General features: G+C 42.6%; 1 protein-coding gene across 11 annotated transcripts in view; it reads right to left on the bottom strand.

Annotated features, from left to right (window-relative positions):
• The window catches only part of CASK (calcium/calmodulin dependent serine protein kinase), a 414,387-nt gene extending 401,094 nt beyond the window's left edge, over positions 1–13,293 (bottom strand). For 5 of the 11 annotated variants that reach the window (XM_054005571.1, XM_054005591.1, XM_054005620.1 and 2 more), the window contains exon 1: positions 12,732–13,292. In XM_054005571.1, coding sequence (XP_053861546.1) covers positions 12,732–12,790 — 59 coding nt within the window. In that variant the 5' untranslated portion in view covers positions 12,791–13,292. Of the gene's footprint in view, positions 1–12,293; positions 12,397–12,731 lie in introns of those variants that run through there. The other 6 variants (XM_054005578.1, XM_054005605.1, XM_054005628.1 and 3 more) reach the window with 3 other exon arrangements.
• Positions 13,294–16,159: the final 2,866 nt, after the last annotated feature.

The following is a 16,159-nucleotide window of genomic DNA, read 5'->3' as shown; positions in this document are numbered from 1 at the left end:
ATAAACAAACAATATATAATAAAATAGCTTTATTTTAATATTATTGTAATGTATTAATATTGGTTTATTGCTTTGGATTCTCATTAACAAAAGATTTCATATCCCATTAGTTTCCTGAACCATCCAGTCTACTAAATAAATATACACATACACACAGAGAAAATAGTTAATGGAGGAGGAGTACTAAAACTACTAATAATTTGCACCTCTTCCTTCTGAGGCCATCAGATAAGTTTATACATTTTAATTAATTTAGCCACACAATAAACTATTTTGAAGCAGGTAATAATCATCAGTTCCTTTCTACAAAAGGAAAAAAAAAGTGTACCAATACTATGCTCTCTCTAAAAGTAGCTTTATGACAAACTAGGCTGGTCCCCAAGTGCACAGGGTAAGAGCATGGAGGTCAGGTAATTTCTCTCAATCAAAGAAACAATGTATTTCTTTAAACGTGTTAGCTATTTTTAAAAGTTATTTTACATTTCAACTCAATTGTACTAGAGCAGGGGTAGACAACCTATGGCACGCATGCCAAAGGCAGCACGCGAGCTGATTTTCAGTGGCACTCACACTGCCTGGGTCCTGGCCACCAGTCTGGGGGACTCTGCATTTTAATTTAATTTTAAATGAAGCTTCTTAAACATTTCAAAAACCTTATTTACTTTACATACAACAATAGTTTAGTTATATATTACAGACTTATAGAAAGAGACCTTCTAAAAACGTTAAAATGTATTACTGGCATGCGAAACCTTAAATTAGAGTGAATAAATGAAGACTTGGCACACCACTTCTGAAAGGTTGCCGACCCCTGTACTAGAGTAAGAAAAATAATGTGTCATTTTCTATTGTCCGGTTGTGGGAGCAGCAGCAGTTTTCAAAGCTGATAAATAATGTAAGCTCCAAGATAAGATCTTAATATAAATTGAAATGTTTAATAAATTGTGTACAATGCTGCTGAGGGAGCCCTCTTTCCCCACCACAGCCCTGGGCTGGGGGAGAGGAATCTCTACCCCGCCCTCCCACACACGTAGCCCTGCACACCTCCATCACCCCCCCCACTTCACCCCACTGCCCCCACCCTCCCTACACATCCTCCACGCTCACCTGTGTGAGCACCTGCATGGCTCATGCGTTGCCCTTGATGGCCTCCTGTACAACCACACAGGTGCACACCTTAGAGGGAATACAGGTTACAGGAGCCTGGCTTGACTCTCCCTCCCACACCACTGGAGGTTAGGGGAGCTCCTGTCCTATGTCAGGCCCATGGGAAGGTGGAATACTGGAGTCACATGCTAGGTCAGGGTGAGGGATGGGGTTACTGGTGGAATCCCAGACTGGCTCTCCTCAATACCCAGCTACAGGTATTCTGGCATCTTCCAGGCATTCCCTGCACAATGTCTTCTGGTGCTTTGGGCAGCGTCATGGGCCTGGCCTTGGAAATCTTTATGCATGTTTGTTGTTGGGCAGACTGCCAAAATTTTCCTGAGGAACACAAGTGAAAGAAGGGCAATGATGATTTTTAACACTTTGAACCTGTCTACGTGGGAACTTCTTCCAGTTATAAACCATTTTAACAATTTATAGCAGTATAATGATACGGCAATAGTTAGTTATAGTGGTATAACTCCACGTGTGGACACACTTACTCTGGAATAAAAACAGCTTTTTTTCAGTTTAGCTTACCCCACTTCCAAAGTGACATAAGTTAAATTGGAAAAATTACATCTTCTACTGCTATAATTAAAACTGCTATAGTTTTACTCTTAGCTTCCAATGTGGATACTCTTACTCTAGTATAACTTTCCCATGTAGACAAGCCTCATAAAACTTTCTTAATCCAAATGCCTTAGAAAAATATTACGTTAAACAGAATGAATTTATAACAAATGCTAAGATTCAGCAAAGCGTTCAACAACCAATTAGCTCTGCTATGGAGTCTGCCATGGCAAGCATGCACGGGGCAGCTGGAGGATCATGCAAATGGGACACACCAGTAGAATTCCTCTGTTGAACACTACAAGAGAAAACTTATGGGATTTAACAACATAAAGGACATGTAAAGGGCAGCCTAGGACAGAGAGGGATGGCAAAGCCTTGTTCATGCCTTAAGTGATGTCCAACAGCACAGGAAGGATTTAGATTCAGATTAATCCAAATGGAATTTCATGGGACAAATAAGGCACTACTATAGTTGGAAGGGTTCCTTGTTGCTGAATATAAAGGTTTCCCGCAAATAATGGAGATGTTAATGCCTCTCAAAGGAAAGGTCACAGGAACCCTTTTAATAGAAAGTGTTAAACAACCTAAATTAGGGGGTCACTACCAGCTCTTCCCAAATCATATATATCCTAAGGTCCAGTGTCCATATAGTACCAAACTAGTTATACCAGTGCAATCCCTAGTGTGGACAAAATTATACAAGTACACCTCTACCCCGATATAACGTGACCCGATAAACACGAATTCGGATATAACGCGGTAAAGCAGCACTCCCGGGGGGGGGGGGGGGCGGCTTCGCGATCCGGCGGATCAAAGCAAGTTTGATATAACGCGGTTTCACCTATAACGCAGTAAGTTTTTTTGGCTCCCGAGGACAGCATTATATCTGGGTAGAGATGTATAAAGGTGCCTTATGCCACTATCACTTATTCCTCTTCACTTACAAGAATAAGTTGTACTGATCAAAGGCTCCTTTATACCAGCAATCACTGTGTCCACACCGGTTGTACTGCTTTAATTATATCACTTTAGAAACACCTATTAGTGATATATAGGCAGCATACCATAACTGCTTAGTAAGGACATCTCTCTCATCTGAGGACATACCAACTTGGCCTGAAGGCTAAATGAGAAAACAGAGGTCCCCTTCTGCCTTTATTTCTTAGGGCATGTCTACACAAGTTATACCAGTTTAAAATATGGTGTGAATTTAAACCATTGTAGTTATAATGGTATTACTATTTGCATTTAACTGCACCAAGTATAGTGCTTACCAGGTATACCAATAGATTTTACTGTATAGACAAGTACGAAGTTTAAGAGCTGCAGGACCCCAGCCCAGGAGAGGGATGGTTTCCCAGCAGGACTGAGCACTAGCCAGTACGTAACAGTGGCCAACTTGCCAAATACTTCCACTCCCTGGAAGGGGAACAAGAGAGATCTTGTGGCATGAGGAGCACAAACAGCCTATCCCATTCATGCTGCACATAAGGAATGCCTTTCAAGTTCTCTTTTCTAGCAAATAGCTACTGTCCTGAATCAGCTGAGAGGTTATATGATGCATCTGACCCCACCACAGAGTTAACCCAGGCTAACTGCACTGCAAACGTGCCCTACAAGAGACTAATCAATGAAGACAGGTTACCTGATGAAAAAAGGCAACAAAATCTTATAGCTGACTGACAGAACTGCCTACTCAGCAAAGGAGGAACAACCTAGTTTCTAGACTGCTGAAGCCCCCTGCCCTCCAAAAAGGAAAGCTGTACCTATTATACGACCTTAATATAAATACATCACAAGATATACATTTTTATTACTAAACTAATATCACACTATCAACATAGTAAAATGTCACTTATCTAATGGGAGAAATCTTAGTACTGTATTTAAGGTAGTGTGGTGTATTAAAATCCACTTTTCACTGTTATAAAACAGTTTTCTTAACATTGACCTGCATGCTCTGCCACCAACAGATTCTCTCTGAGAAAATGTTTGTTAAAGTAAAACTATATATCAGTAATAACTTAAAGATAAAATTCTACAGGAAAGTTGCAGGTGGTAAAATATACATAGAGTTTAAAAGCAGGAGATTCAGAGTTAAGATTTAACTTTCTAGAATCTTACTGATGGGTATGGGGAAGATTCTATTTTTTGTTGTCACTAGCAAAATCAAACATGATAAAAATTTGAGTTTCTGATGTTCTCAGGGTATACAAGAAGACTGAGTATAGCTTGGCTATTTCAACTGAACTTCTATATTTTAAGATGTAAAATTAACCTTAACACTGAGGAAAAAATAAAGCAAATAAATTCAGCTAACTACAATATCCAGTAAGGATTTTCCCTTAAATTCTTATGTGGAATTGAGTGAACCTTAGATTTTTCTATGTTTCCTATTTTAAACTAATCCTAACATGGCATCTCCTCTTTCTTGTAGGCTTTCAAGAATCACAAGAGTGGAACCCCACTGTTGCAGGCCTTAGGAAACATGTAAAAATAGGGAGCTCTTCCTGGGAAGGATGAGGTCTACAGGGGGAGAAGGGGGAAGTAATGAATAGTGGCTGACCTTTGGAGACAGCCAACTCCTCCTTGCATTAGGACTAAATCTTTCCAGGGTGGCAACAACACTATTTAGACTCGATTTTTCTAATCTCATGTGGTTGCTAATGAATGCTGCAAGGGTCTCCACACGAGCTTAAGGCTTAGAGGGCAAGGCTCCGCTGAACTTCTTAGGATAGGTTTCAGAGTGGTAGCCATGTTAGTCTTAGGACAGAAATTCTGAAGGTTTGCAGGTAGGACCAGATGTCCTGATTTTATAGGGATAGTCCCGATATTTGGGGAATTTTCTTATATAGGTGCCTATTACTCCTCACACTCTGTCCCGATTTTTCATACTTGCTATCTGGTCACACTATTTGCAGGTGAGGTAAAATGTCTACTACCCACTACCTGACTTCCTTTCTCCTCTGCCCTCAGATTCACCCCAACCAACCTCTCCTGTAAACCACCTTTACAGTCCACAGGAAATGCACACTAGGAGTTATGCAGGAAGATATATCAAGATTAACAGAGGACTTTGTGGAGCAGCAGAGCAAAGTTCAAATCCAGAGAAACAACTACACAACCAACCAACAGGAGAGAGAGACTTTCTATTCCAGGTACCCACAATACAAAATAGTGAAAATCTTGCCACTATTGCCAAATGGAAATCTCAAGCCTGGGAAAAAGAGAAAGAGAACCATGCTACATCATAATCTACTACTGAATAAAAAACAGACAATAATGGCAAACTGAAACAGGGGATCCCAACATGACAGTCTTATCTGGTCATTATAACTTCCTGAATTACACCAAGCTCTGGGCAAAAGTTCTAGTTTGGGTGGAGTTTTGGCTTTGTTTCTCTCTCTCTCTCTCACACACACACACACACACGTTACACTTTTATAGTTATCTCACCAACAAAATATTTTGAATTTGAGTTTCAGAGCAGGGAAGCATTCCTTTCTGTCATGTGAATAAATCCAAAAGTGTCATCATAATCCATTCTCAAACTTGCAAAAGAGTTTTAGAAGAATTTTAATTTTGATGACTGTAACTCTTGAAAGTGTGACACGATTTACCGATAAATGTTAAGTTTACATTAAGATTTTCTGGAAGTTTCATTCCCTTTCCTGAGTGACAAGCTTCCTTTGGGATCTGTTCACAGGTGCACATTTATATTTGCAAGGAAAGATACTTTATTTTTATTTATTTTAAATTGTAGGTTTCCAACAATTTTCTGATGTCTTAACTTAATGCCTTCAGGGTCTACAAGCCATTTTCATGTTATTGTTCTAAAAATCAAATCAACTAATCTTTGACCTTGTACAATAACTCATGTAGCTGACTGGGGAAGAGAGGAGAGGTTTTTGCTACAAATTGACAATGTTAGACCATTAACTCTGGCGATTACTCTATTTTTAGTGTCAAGACTAAGAAAATTCTATAAATGAATTGAACATTTGGCACGAAATACCTACTTTCATCTCAATCCCAGCCAATCTTTGAGGATATCAGTTTGTGGGTTTTAGATAGGGTACCAAAATTCATCTTAAAATAGAAATTGAGTTGTAATCTTAATTGGATTAACAGTTACCTACACGTACAATACAACTACAACTTTAAACTGTTTGAGAATATTAATCAGTAGCAGAGATACAAATTGTAATGCTTGAATATATGTAAGTTGTTAAATGAAGGACATTAAAAAGGAAATGTTTTTTGAGCAAAATTTACACTTGACATGCTTACTGGATATTAAGAACTGACCTTTGCTAACACCATATTAGGATGAATATGGCTTTATTACTTTTAACTTGTACCTTGATATCTACATGAAATATTACAGGACTATAAAGTCATCAACAACTTCTGGGGCTATTGTTTAAGGACAAAATGCAATGCACCTTTTTTATAATACTATCCTGTCTTTTGCTGTAACAAGAAGAAAGTCTGAAAAAGGAATGCTTTATAAGGATTTAAATCAGAATGCGGTATCTTGTCAAAAATGCATTGAAAGGAGCCTGATGACTGAGAAGAGATACTGACTAATAAGTAACATTTCAAATATGTAGATTCCTAGGTTCCAAGGCCAGAAGAAACTTCTGATCATCTTGTCCAGGGATCGGCAACCTTTGGCATGCGGCCCACTAGGGTAAGCACCCTGGCGGGCCGGGCCAGGCCGGTTTGTTTGCCTGCCGTGTCTGCAGGTTCAGCCGATTGCAGCTCCCACTGGCCACAGTTCATTGCTCCAGGCCAATGGGGGTGGCAGGAAAGCGGCACAGGCCGAGGGATGTGCTGGCCACCGCTTCTCGCCGCCCCCACCTGGCCTGGAGCGGCAAACCACAGCCAGTGGGAGCCACAATCGGCCAAACCTGCGGAAGCAGCAGGTAAACAAACCGGCCCGGCCGGGTTGCCGATCCCTGATCTAGTCTGACCTCCTGCATAAACCAGGCCATAGAACTTCCCCAACATAATTCCTATAGCATTCCTTTTTAAAAACATCTAATTTTGATTGAAGAATTGCCAATGATAGAGAATCCACCAAGATGGGAAATAAGGCATAAATTGTTTTTCTGAATTTGTCTAACTTCAGCTTCTAGCCATTGGATCCTCTTATTCTTTTCTCTGCTAGACTGAAGAGCCCATCATCAAATAATCATTCTGCATGTAAATACTTATAGACTAATCAAGTCATTCCTTAACCTTCTCTGTCTTTTCTCAGACACAGTGTTAAAAACACCATAATGCAACTAAACATTCTCCAATTATAATGGAAATATAGATTTGAATTGCAAGGTGTAAGAAAGTCAAACTAAGTAGAAAAAGGTTTACTGTGAAGTTTTAAATTAAAACCACCATTACGACAACTTAATTGAATGCTTGTATCTGCCAAATGGAATCTTCGGCTAATTGGATTCTGTTGAAGGAAAATATGCTATTATGACCTCATGCTTAAACCAACTATTCATTAAAAACAGTTCACCCATTCATCTTAAACATCTTCTCTGTTACACAAGATAGGTAACACTTTGCAGAAACAAAAGTACAGAAATAATATAAAAATCTTACGATCAGGACAGAACTCTGTTTTCTCCAAACTATTACAAGACAAAGTGAGAGAGTGATGAAGCTACCCACACCCCCTACAAAAATCCCAACCACCTTATCCAATGCCTCAAAAACAGACTGGGACCTAGATTTTACCAGATCTGAGATGGCATCCGCTGTGAAAGGACTTAAAGAGATCACTGTAAATGCTTTACCTGATATCAGCCCACAAGGGATGGTACTTGGTACCAGTGCCAAAACATCAACTATCTTGCCATTACTCAGAGCTAATATTAAGGTAGCATACATTCGAGCCTTCTTTTACCATCCCTTTCATATCAGTGCCAGTCAGTATCATTAAATATCCCCATAGTTCTCAGAATTAGCACAGTGATATTTTAGACAGAAAGATGCAAATGCTAATTGCTTTTTTCACACCTGAAATTTCTTTGGGGGGGGGGAGGGGAGTTGCTGAATATCTTTGTTTATTGTTTGTTAAAAAGTGTCATTACAGTTTATTGTTTTCTTTCACATTTCACACACAAAAGGATGGTAAAGTAAACTAGTATATGGGCATGTCTTCACTACCCGCCGGATCGGCAGGTAGCAATCGATCTATTGGGGATCGACTTATCGCGTCTAGTGAAGACGCAATAAAAATCGATCCCCGATGGCTCTGCCATCGACACCGGAAATCCACCGCGGCAAGAGGCGGAAGCAGAGTCGACGGCGGCGCGGCAGCGGTCGACTTGCCGCCATCCTCACAGCCAGGTAAGTCGACCTAAAATACGCAACTTCAGCTACGCTATTCACGTAGCTGAAGTTGCATATCTTAGGTCGATCCCCCTTCTCCCCCACCGCCCGTAGTGTAGACCTAGCCTATGTAGTAGAAAGCATATTCAGAGCCAGTAGTATTCCCAACCTTGTGCAAGTAAAAACAAATGAGAAATTGAAAACAGGGGTTAAACTGCATTATTTAAAGATTCTTAGATCTGAATAGTTAATGCCATTAGTAACATGAGGACTTCTTTAAAGATACAATTTTAATCTTGACAATGTCCATTTCAACATGAATTTACTGCAGTGTAAGGCATTAGACCGCAATATTTACAATTAAGACATTCTGATAGATAGCAGTGTAAGTAACTGCAACGAAAGCAACCTGTAGTCTAAGTTGTTGGGAACATCAGAGACAGTCTCCATATTAGCATTAGATGAGTGCCATAAATCAATGTGAATCTAAAAGGCTCAGAAAATCAAAGCTGAAACAAAATCCTTACACAGCAAGGATTGAAAACAAAACTATACTGAACATAAAAATACATGTTTTGGTCTTGTATGTTCGGTACCCATGGTCCCTCTTCTGCATTAAAAGGAAACTGGGCATTATTTTCAGCGTAAGGAAAACTGCTGCATATAGTACAGAATGAGCTCAGTGATTTTCATGGCAACACGTCATGTGGTAAACCTCTTCACCCACTTTAAGTTTTATACAGACTACTATATGCTGTGGTCAGAATTAAGGTTTTAAGTAAAAAAAACAAAAATGCACTTAGTGTGATTATCTATGAACTATGAATCTAATTCACTGCCTCGCCATTAGAATGAAAACACTTAAATATTTTAGCATATAACCCTCTCAACAGCAAAGGAGAGTTACTTCCAAGTAAAGCTTTACATAGAAAGTCTTAAAGATTTGTCTATAACTCATCCCACTGCCAGTTAACTTGAGGTAGATTAACACATTTGTGAAGGCTCATATGGAAACTTCCTAATTCTTTACTCTAAACCAAGCCCTAATCAGAGTATATCTGGATGCGTGCAAGTTTGTCAACAATCCAAGGCTTAACCTAGGACTGGCACAGTAACATGACCAATGCTAGTATCCTAACGGACACCACTGAATTTTAAGTTAAAGGCAACAAAGTTTAAGTAAGGTACAGTATAAAAGTTTCATGGTTCTGAGAGTCTATGTAATACTTGTTTTATTTTTAGGGATAAAGAAGTACATTATATGGTGTATACAAGTGAAAATCTCCCCTCAACTGTTTTCTGGAAGATACGCTTTTATGAATGTATCTAGTCCTCCACTTCCCTTACACTCCTTTCCTCCAACAGCCATCCACCATGAACAATGTCTACTAACAGAATTAAAGCATGGGAAACACTACGTAAACTGTTCTCTGGCTGTTTATCATCACAAGCTTAATTTCAATCAATTATTTAGCATGAAATTACAATGCAACATATTCCAATAGGCTAAAAGCAACTAAAAGTACTTGTTCTTTTAAATTCTGGGTTAACAAAATTTTAATGAAGTCTAACAGCAAACTGCCTTTTTTTGTGTTAGCTGGGAGATTAAATCTCAATTAGGCTAGGTTTGCAGATCAACAGAACAGAAATATAAGGATATACTTCTAAGATTTGTTCAACGCCTGAAGATGTGTAAAACACTAACATTCTCCTTTCCATAGAAAGACATGTTTTCAGGGAGACTATTTAAGATGGCAGTGGTATCCATCTATTTGGAAAAAGAAATTATACACAATTTAAATATTTCATGTGTCTAAAATGCAAATCAAGGCCAGGTGTGCTGTTTTGCAAGAGCTAAATTACTGTATCAATCAGTAATAAGTCACAGGAACATGCAGACACTTAGTTGATGTTTTACTGAGAGATGTTTAGCAAGATGCATATGCAGCAATACAAATCAGTTTTACACTAACCTTCCTCGGACGGCTCAAAGATGAATAAGCTTCATATATCTGAGGTGGTACAAAGTAAGAACTCCAACTATAGCCCCCAACAGATATCTTAGGGATACTATTCAAGTGACAATAATACCAATTATACAAATAATGGAGCTATTCATTAAAATGATCTTTAAGAGGAATGACATCTTTCTGACCTTTACAAAAGAAGGCAACTAAGGGTATACCGATCTCAGAGAACTGGAAGGGACCCTGAAAGGTCATTGAGTCCAGCCCCCTGCCTTCACTAGTAGGACCAAGTACACCTCTACCCCGAAATAATGCGACCCGATATAACACGAATTCGGATATAAGGCGGTAAAGCAGTGCCCCAGGGGCTGCGCACTCCGGCGGATCAAAGCAAGTTCGATAGAACGCAGTAAAATATTTTGGCTCCAGAAAACAACATTATATTGGGGTGGAGGTGTACTGATTTTGCCCCAGATCCTTAAGTGGCCCCCTCAAGGACTGAATTCACAACCCTGGGTTTAGCAGGCCAATGCTCAAACCACTGAGCTATCCCCCCAACACGTCTACACTATGTAGGGTATGTCTACACTGCTCATGTTACAGTGCAGGAACACTGTGATGTGGGCAGTGTAGCCACACTTTATTGCCGGCGGAGAGCTCTCCCGGAGATCAAAAATAACTCCCCCAAACAAGGGGTGGTAGCTTTATCCAGCGATAAAGCGCTGTCTATACTAGCGCTTTTCAGCGCTAAAACTTTTGTCATTCAGGGGTTGTTTTTTCACACCCCTGAACAACTCAAGTTTTAGCACTGAAAGTGGCAGTTTAGATACAGCCTAAGCAAGCATAACTAGTTAGCAGCGCTGGCAGCAGGAAGACCCAACACCCAACCTATTTCTTGCTACAATACTGTGTCACCTTAACACTACTCTGACACTGTTAACCTATTTACATCACAAAGAACAGTTTAACAGACCACATGATTCAGAAAACTGAAGGATTCACTTTAAAGTTCCATAAATAATTTACAGCTTATTGTGCTATCTTTTCAGAAGCATTTGCACACAAAATAAGAGTCATTTTATACTTCAAAATATTTACAACGACCCCCTTTGTGCAACCCCCTTTGAAAGGTGTTCATAAACATAGGCACATACATTATGCCCTTTTTACTAACCATAACCACATCTGAGTAAAATACACTAGGCACTATAATTCACACACAATACTATCACCTGAAGAAATCACACGAACATCAGAAATTGTTCTTCCTATTGGTAGTGCCAGTTTTGTCCAATTTCGTAACCACAGAAGCTTTTCTCCATTTGACAAGCATTAAGCATTAAGTAACATCAGTTAAACCATTTCTTGTGCTAACCAACAAGCCTCTTTAAAGCTTTATAGCTGACAAGGTGTTTTATAAAAGCAATAGGTGTTAAGACAGTTGTACCCTATGATAAACAATAAAATGAAAAGTGCACCAATATTTTTATTTAATTAAGAACAAAGCAATCTGATCTTAAGAATGACATGTTGGTGTAATTCTGAGGAAACACAGTCATTGAAGAAAGATGACTATTTTAGCCCTGGTTTTCAAGTCAAACAATTACTGATATTTAAGCTAACAGTCATGTTGTGCAAAATAAATTAAAAAAATAAAATTCCACTCTGCTTAAAATCAAGAGAATATTGTAACTAGTCATCCTTACACCAGGCTTCCATAAGCCACTGTCAGCAACAAACTGAAAAACAGTTTCACTGCTGAAACACCTACAACATCAATTTTTGAATGAGAAATATGCATAAAATGAGGAAGTTATAAGTCTCTTCAAATATGGTGCATCTCCCTTTCATATCCATTTTGCAGCCAAAACATCTATGCCCTGAAGATATGAAATGTGAGAGAAGGCTGATAAAATGGGTTTCAATACTGGACAGTCACAGAAGAGGGGGGACTTCAGCTTCAATTTTCCATCAACCTACTGATCAGACTGATTCTCTTCATTTTTCCTAGTATAATTACACAACACAGATAAAAAAGGTGGGGGAGGCAGACTGTCAGTTTCATACACCCTACCACACTGGTGAGCCAAAACAGCGGTGCCACGTTAACAGCTATCCCAACTTGGGTGTGATGCAAGCCTTGAACATCGGTGTAACAGCAGTTGCATAATAAGCCTCAAAAAGGCCAAGTTCTCCTCCTGCGTAATTATTCCGAGCGGATGGTGGGCAACGCCAGGGATTCACACGGGAACTGAGCATTACCTGAGACGGAGTATCACCGGCATTGCCACTAACGAGCTGGTTACTATGCAGCAAAACACGGGAAGGCACCTGGCGGCCCAACGCGCAGATACCCCCACGGAGAGGCGGCTCTACAGAGGAGCCTTTCCCTGCCCCTGGCCAGCCGGCAGCCACAGACCCGGGCTGGGGAAAGCGACGGCGGCGGCTGTTGCAGCCGGGCTGGGTGCAGGGGAGCTGACGGACCACGGTGGCCGGAGGAGATACCGGGTAGCTTTTCCCCTCCGCGCCCATGCTCCGGGAGGCGGGCGCCGCCGTGGAGTCACCGCGGCCGCCGCACGCAGCGGAGGGCGCGGGTGACACACGGGCACGGCGGCTCAGGTGGGCGCCGAGCGGAGCATCCCTCTCCCCGCGCGCAGGGGCCGGGCCGCTCGCTGCCGCCGCCCCCCCCGCGGAACTTACTTGCCGATCACCTCGCACAGCTCGTACACGTCCTCGAACAGCACGTCGTCGTCGGCCATGGTCCAGGCAGGGGGGGACCCGCCGGAGAGGCGGCCCGGGGGAGGGGGGCCCGCGGGCACGATCCCCTCCGCGCTCCCCGCCGGGCACCACCTCCAATCCCAGCCTCCTCAGCCGCCGCCGCCCGGGGGCTCCCGCGGCCACGCCGGGAATCCCCGCTGCTCCTGCGGGCCGCGGCCGCCCCGCGCGGCTCACGCTGGCTTCGGGCTCCGCGACCCCGCCCGCCTCGCTCCCTCCGGCCGCGGCTCCGGCTAGCCAGGCGGAGCGGGCACCATGCAGGGGCCGGGGTAGCGGTAGGAGGCAGCGCCGCCTCGTTCCTCGCGGTGCACGCGCGCGGGGGGAGGCAGGCGCGACCCCGACCCGCACTCCTGGGGTAACGGCGGCGATAAGCGCTTTACCGGCGGGCGGGCGGGCGCGTGCACCACCACCGACACTTTCCCAGCCCGTCACGCAAGCGAGCAGGCGCGCGCTCCCCACCAAGCACGCACGCGGGCTCCTCGCGCCCCCCACCCTCGCCACAACCGCGCGCAGAGCCACGCCCACTACTCCTCCGGGAGACAGGGATTGGCCCCTGTGCGCAGGCGCGCCGCGGTCCCACATAACGTCATGGGAAGTGAAGGGCCGGGCGGAGGGAGCAGGCTCCCACGTGAAGCTCCGGAGGGGCGGGGTCGTTCCTTGCCCGCGTTCCGAGGCACGCGCTGTGTGTGGCCCACTGAAAAGCAGGGGGAGGGGAGGCGTGAGGCTGCGCCCCGCTCCCTGCCTCGCCCCAGGGCGAAGGCGATTGTCAGAGGCCAGCGGCCGCGTGCGGTCAGCGTCACGGGCAGCGCAGCGGCGCTGAGAGCGGCTGCTCCCTCGGCCCGGCGCTGGGGTTCGCAGGGAAGCCGGCCAGACGAACCGTGCAGCAGCGGCCCGAGGGAACAAGCTGAGGGGGAAGAGGAAACCCTCCATAATCTGTCTCTAGCGGGGACCGCTGCCAGGCGGCAAGGCAAAGGCGGTTCAGAGAGACGTGGGGTCGCTATTAAGGTGACAGCCCCACCCCGCATTATCAGGTGCTTTGCTGTTAGTCCAGGGAAATGGCCATGTAAAGCGCCATTTATTGCCCACTCCACAGAATGGTCAAAATCGTTTCCTGGAACAGTCATGCGAGCAGTTTCAGAAGGAATGTAATAGAGCCTCCTTCCCCTAAAACTGGGCACAGTTGAGCTCCTCCAGTTATAAAAGGAGAAAAGACAACCACCTTACTAGTCCAAAGTCAGAGTCTTGATCTTTCTTTAGAAACCGTGCACTGAAGATGATCATTCTTGATGGGGGAGCCTAAAAGCTATTTTTTGCTGTGCCATTTCACTTAGGAGGCATTCTAAAGTAGTAAGGTGTTGGGTATTTAGTGAGCTTCAAATTTAAAAAAGCTAATGGCTGGTACATTCTGTTCCATAAACCTTTTGGAATTATACAAAACCCTATGCAGAAGCATATTCTAAATTGCTTAACAGGTATTTTTTAGCCAGAGTTCGAAAAGGTAGTTTTCAGAAGGAAGCTAAAGCATTTATCAGGGAGTTCTGAGATTTTTTCCGTAGGGAAAATGTTATTGTTGTTATAAAGAAAAAGCTCTTAAACACATGTGCAGTTATAAAACTTATTAACATTAAGTAGGATGAACTTCATACAGTCATCCCACATGGTATTCTGAAAATCAGATTTGGCAGCTGCTGTAGGTTGCAGAACTGAGGACCCTTCACCAAGAACAGCGTGTTTGCTGTCCCGAGACAGTTAAAAGAAAAGAAACAGTGAAAGCAACTACATTGTATCGCCAGCATTGTGGTAATACACAAGGTGAGACACCTCCATGTATTTAGGGCCCAAACTATAGATGAAAATCAGCATCTTGACTTATATCTGGAAGCAAAGACAAAGCCAGTAAAGCCTTTAATGAACAGGTGTTGTGTTCCCTAAAGTTCACATTGCTAAGCAGGTGAGCCTCCAAATTCTGCCCCAGTTGAAGCAGCTGTGTGGTCTGCACAAATGGCCTCAAACAGAGCTCATTGCAGTAATGTGGTCAAGAGGTTGCAAATGATGAATTACTGGTTACGTACACACTGGACAGAATTTGTCAGTCATCATTCTAGATAAGCAGATGAAGTAATATAATGAGAAGTGACTCAAAACAATCGATGATCTAGAAGTACCTCAGACAGAAAATCTTTACAAAAGATGGATATGTTCCTTAACATATTCTACAAATGCTTCCCTAAGCTACCTGCATCACCTCAGTCTTGTATGGATTGAGCTTCAATAATTTCATATTCATCTGAGTGCCAGTCTCTACCATACACTAGAAGAGACCACATCACCTGGGTTTAACCAAAGAAAATTATGTGAATATGAGAGAAAGCACACACTGTGCATAATCTTCATACTGGTGAAATGTAGATCCAAGGTATCCCTCTCCACTAGTAGCCTAAACATGCACGTTCAACACAGGAGATGGCAAAACAAGCCACTCCCTTTGGGATTATCTCAAAAGAAAGAATCTATTCTAAGCAGGGCCCATACATCTACGGTATCAAAAGCTGAAGACAGAGCTAATCAGTATGGACATTTGTCCCCTGTCACTAGGTCACCTACTACCATGTGATATGTGCTATACCTAAACCTAAAGTCTGATTGAAAGGGGTAAAAAAAAAAAAAAAAAAAAGACAATTCCCACAACTTTGTCAATAATTGTTACACAGACAGTGAGAATGATAATTAGACAGCATTAAAAAGATGAGTACTTGTGGCACCGTAGAGACTAACAAATTTATTTGGGCATAAGCTTTTGTGGGCTAAAACCCACTTCATCGGATGCCTGGAGTGGAAAATACAGTAGGAAGATATATATACAGAGTACATGAAAAGATCGGGGTTGCATGTACTCTGTACATATATCTTCCTACTGTATTTTCCACTCCAGGCATCCGATGAAGTGGGTTTTAGCCCACAAAAGCTTATGCCCAAATAAATTTGTTAGTCTCTAAGGTGCCACAAGTATTCCGCGTTGTTTTTGCTGATACAGACTAACACAGCTAACACTCTGAAACCATTAAAAAGATGTTTTCCTTCATAATGGACTTCATCCCTGCCTAAGGGAAGCCATTTTCTTGACTTTTTAGAGACAGACATTGATAATCCTTACCAAAGCAACCAACACTTCCCTACTAGCTTTTACCAGCGAAGAAAGGCCTGGTCTAACTTAAAAGTTGCTGGTTGAATCTTGACAGCAGAACCCAATAAAGTTTGTTTAATAAAACTGGTTGAAATACAAACAGAGAAAAGTTTACATTTGTCCCCTTCTGTAATGATTTACCTACAAGGAAGGGGACCAATCTGTTCTG

This window comes from Malaclemys terrapin, chromosome 1 (assembly GCF_027887155.1).
Source record: "Malaclemys terrapin pileata isolate rMalTer1 chromosome 1, rMalTer1.hap1, whole genome shotgun sequence".
NCBI lineage: Eukaryota > Metazoa > Chordata > Testudines > Emydidae > Malaclemys > Malaclemys terrapin.
Note: the sequence above shows the minus strand (reverse complement) of the source record. Positions and strands in the feature narration are given on the sequence as shown.